At 42.1% G+C, this 2,870-nt stretch overlaps 1 protein-coding gene across 1 annotated transcript; it reads right to left on the bottom strand.

Moving 5' to 3' along the window:
* Positions 1-98: 98 nt before the first annotated feature.
* TMEM169 (transmembrane protein 169) lies at positions 99-2,481 on the bottom strand. Its single transcript, XM_009081450.1, has 2 exons — positions 2,178-2,481; positions 99-721 (listed from the first exon to the last, which is right to left on the bottom strand). Exons 1-2 carry the CDS (start codon positions 2,479-2,481, stop codon positions 99-101), a joined length of 927 nt encoding a protein of 308 aa, XP_009079698.1.
* Between the last annotated feature and the right edge of the window lie 389 nt (positions 2,482-2,870).

Below are 2,870 nucleotides of genomic sequence, written 5' to 3'. Positions count from 1 at the left end.
GTTTAAATATATATATATATTTTAAAAAAAAATCAGTGTGTTATTTTCTAGGTGAAAACCACTCGCACATGACCAAAATAGTCATCCAAGACAAAGGCTCAGACTGCTGAGGTCTCAACCCCCTGAGCAGAGCTCTTGCCAGAGAGACTACCTGAGATATTGTCAGACTCTAGCAGCTCGACAATGCTGTACGGAGAACAATCTTCCAAGCCCAGCTTGCTGCAGAGCCAGCCACAGAAGCCCTTCTCCATATCCCTGACAGCATGCCACCAGTACCCAAAGGACCATGCTACCTGGGCCACAGCCGAGTACAGGCCTAGGGAAAAAGAAACAACCATAATTATAATTGGGTAGGAGATAATCAAAAAGGGACAAAAGGTGATTTTGTGCCAGAAGGTCCTCTCTTCATTGTACACTAAGAAGATGTTGTACCATGTAATGGTTCCATAGTAGAATGAAACCACGAAGGACACTACAAAAATGATGGGGAGGCAGATGATGGTCCAGAGGACAATGTGGGGTCCTCTGTCCAACCCAACATCACATTTCTTCTTCTTCTCAGGTGCATCCTCTTTAGGAGGTTCCTTTGACTTGGCCAGTTCTTGCAGCTCTTTGTCAGTTAGTGTGACATGGATATCCACCATCTGACCTTTCTTCTTTCCCCTGGTGATTGTTCCAGTTAAGGTGACATATCGGCTGTCTAAAGGCATGTTCCAGGCACCTACAACACAGATAAACTCATTCATGTTAGATTTATTTTCTGTACAAAGGGAAAACCCTCAAAGACCCCAAAGACAATTAGTGCATATGGTGATACAGATAAAATAAACTGAAAAAAAAAAAAGGTGGAATGCAAGAAGCAATGCAACATGAAGAAAATTATCACAGAAGAAAATGGAAGAAGAGCTAATGATGGAGAAGATAGGAATTCCAGATGACAGAAATCACAAGGGAGAAGACTCCAGCATCTCCCCTAGGGACAATATGGTCAGGGAAAGTGTTGCAGGAGTATATGAGAATGAGATGAGACAGAGTAACTGGATCAAAAATGGCATGCCTATTTTCTCTGTTTGCCTCATGGATTTATTCCTGAACAGTGTGGACACTTGAGAAGAATGAGATAAATATGACTGAGAGTCTTGTTCTGGAATAAGCATGTCCACACATGGAGTTATACCTATATAACTAATATTTCACTTTACATTTGCATTGTATCTAAATCCAAATTAATTTTTAAAGTTTAGGAAAAAATGACAAACTGTCATATAATTATATTGCACTTTAGGAGCTCAATAAAGGCATCAAACAAGATAGTGTTAGTATATGTGTTAAAGTTACAAACGGACTACTTTAGCTTTCAAGTGACATTGGTATAGGATGGTTCCTGCAGTGGTACTAGCCATGGGCCTAAAATATGCTTCCTCCTAGTCTTTATTCTGACTAGCTTGGTAGCAGGTCTTCAAAGGCTCTTAAAAAGAGGCTGAGCAGTTTGAAGTGGTCCATATAAGTAGGAAGGCAGCAGATAAGCCATGAGGAGAGGGGTTAGGATCATGGGAGAATCTGGTGCATTGATGGACCAGAGCTTGCACTCACATTTAAACCCCTCTCAGCCTGTATTAGCCATAGACCCTGCCTTACAGACTTCTTCTCTGCAAGGGCATCCAGTACAGACATCAGAAGTGAAAGTGGCTCCAACATGCCAAATAAACACTTTTAAAGAGGAAGCTGTGCGGAGAGTATGCAAACAGAAGGCAACAGCAAATCCTAGATAATGAGTAAAAAACCCTATTACAGGTAGAGCCACTAAATCCATCTGCTTCCATCCTTTCACTTAACATTGTTGTTAAGTGTTGCTGCAGTTTTTCAGGCATGGACAGTGGCTGGATCAGAGCATCATTGGCTTAAAGCATTCATAGCATTTCTCTGGATCAACCCCAAACAGCACATGCATTTAAAACTAAGAGTGTGGCAACAACAGAACTCTGCAAAGAACTGCAGGAGGCAACCCAAATCAGCCTCTAATGCTTTTTGTTTCAGAGCATTTCCATGTATGACCTCAAGCTCTCCTTGCCTGCACTCTTGAAGAGGGTTGGTCCCATAGTCACTACCATTTGACCTTAGAGCATGCTGGCATCAAAACCAATTTATGAAAAGTGGGTGTTTTCAGAAATACATACCATCTGCCATAGATTGACCCAGGAACTTGGATCCCTCCTCAGAGCTCCTCTCCCCTCCTTCCTCATCTGCCTGTTCTTCTTCCACCTTATTCTCATTCTCTGACCGATACACTATTATTGACTCAGGACGGGACTCCTTTTTCTTCTTTTTCCTCCGGTCCATAGTGGCTTCCCCATCAAAGGTGACAGTGGTTGCCACAGCCCTTCTCATTGTGCCACAGCGAGGGCTCTGGCCTCCAGACTTGCTGTCCTTCTGCACAGTCTCCTCCATCCCACTGCCACTCTCAAGCACCTCACTTGGCATCTTGTAGCACCTGTTTCCAATCTAACAGCACCAATCCTGTACTTAGAAGTCATTGGTTAGACAAAGGTCCCATGGATGCTTTTTTTTGTGAGATGTCCCACTGCTGACATCCAAACTGTGAACTCCATTCCCAGCCTAAAAGGAGAGAGAAGCCTTTTATGAAAAAGTGTCTTTTTCTTACCAAGCAGAAAAAATTGGCATAATTTTCCTAAAAAAGGTTACTTCCAACTGGTCTAAGTGTCATCTGAAGATCTTTATTACTGTCCTGAACATCAGTTCTATTACATGGATACATGTTCTGTGATATCTAATCTAATCTCGGTTCTCAGGGTCCAATTTTATACATAATAAACCAAAGCTACTGGAAAAGGAAAGAGTATTACCATTTA

This window comes from Acanthisitta chloris, unplaced genomic scaffold (genome assembly GCF_000695815.1).
Source record: "Acanthisitta chloris isolate BGI_N310 unplaced genomic scaffold, ASM69581v1 scaffold1979, whole genome shotgun sequence".
Taxonomy (NCBI): domain Eukaryota; kingdom Metazoa; phylum Chordata; class Aves; order Passeriformes; family Acanthisittidae; genus Acanthisitta; species Acanthisitta chloris.
Note: the sequence above shows the minus strand (reverse complement) of the source record. Positions and strands in the feature narration are given on the sequence as shown.

Bases quoted from the DNA above. Each gene is read 5' to 3' on its own strand.
- TMEM169 (XM_009081450.1), bottom strand. From the start codon at position 2,481: ATGCCAAGTGAGGTGCTTGAGAGTGGCAGTGGGATGGAGGAGACTGTG. The intron at 722-2,177 runs GTATGTATTTCT...TCTGTGTTGTAG, and splicing joins GGGTCAATCTATGGCAGATG to GTGCCTGGAACATGCCTTTA.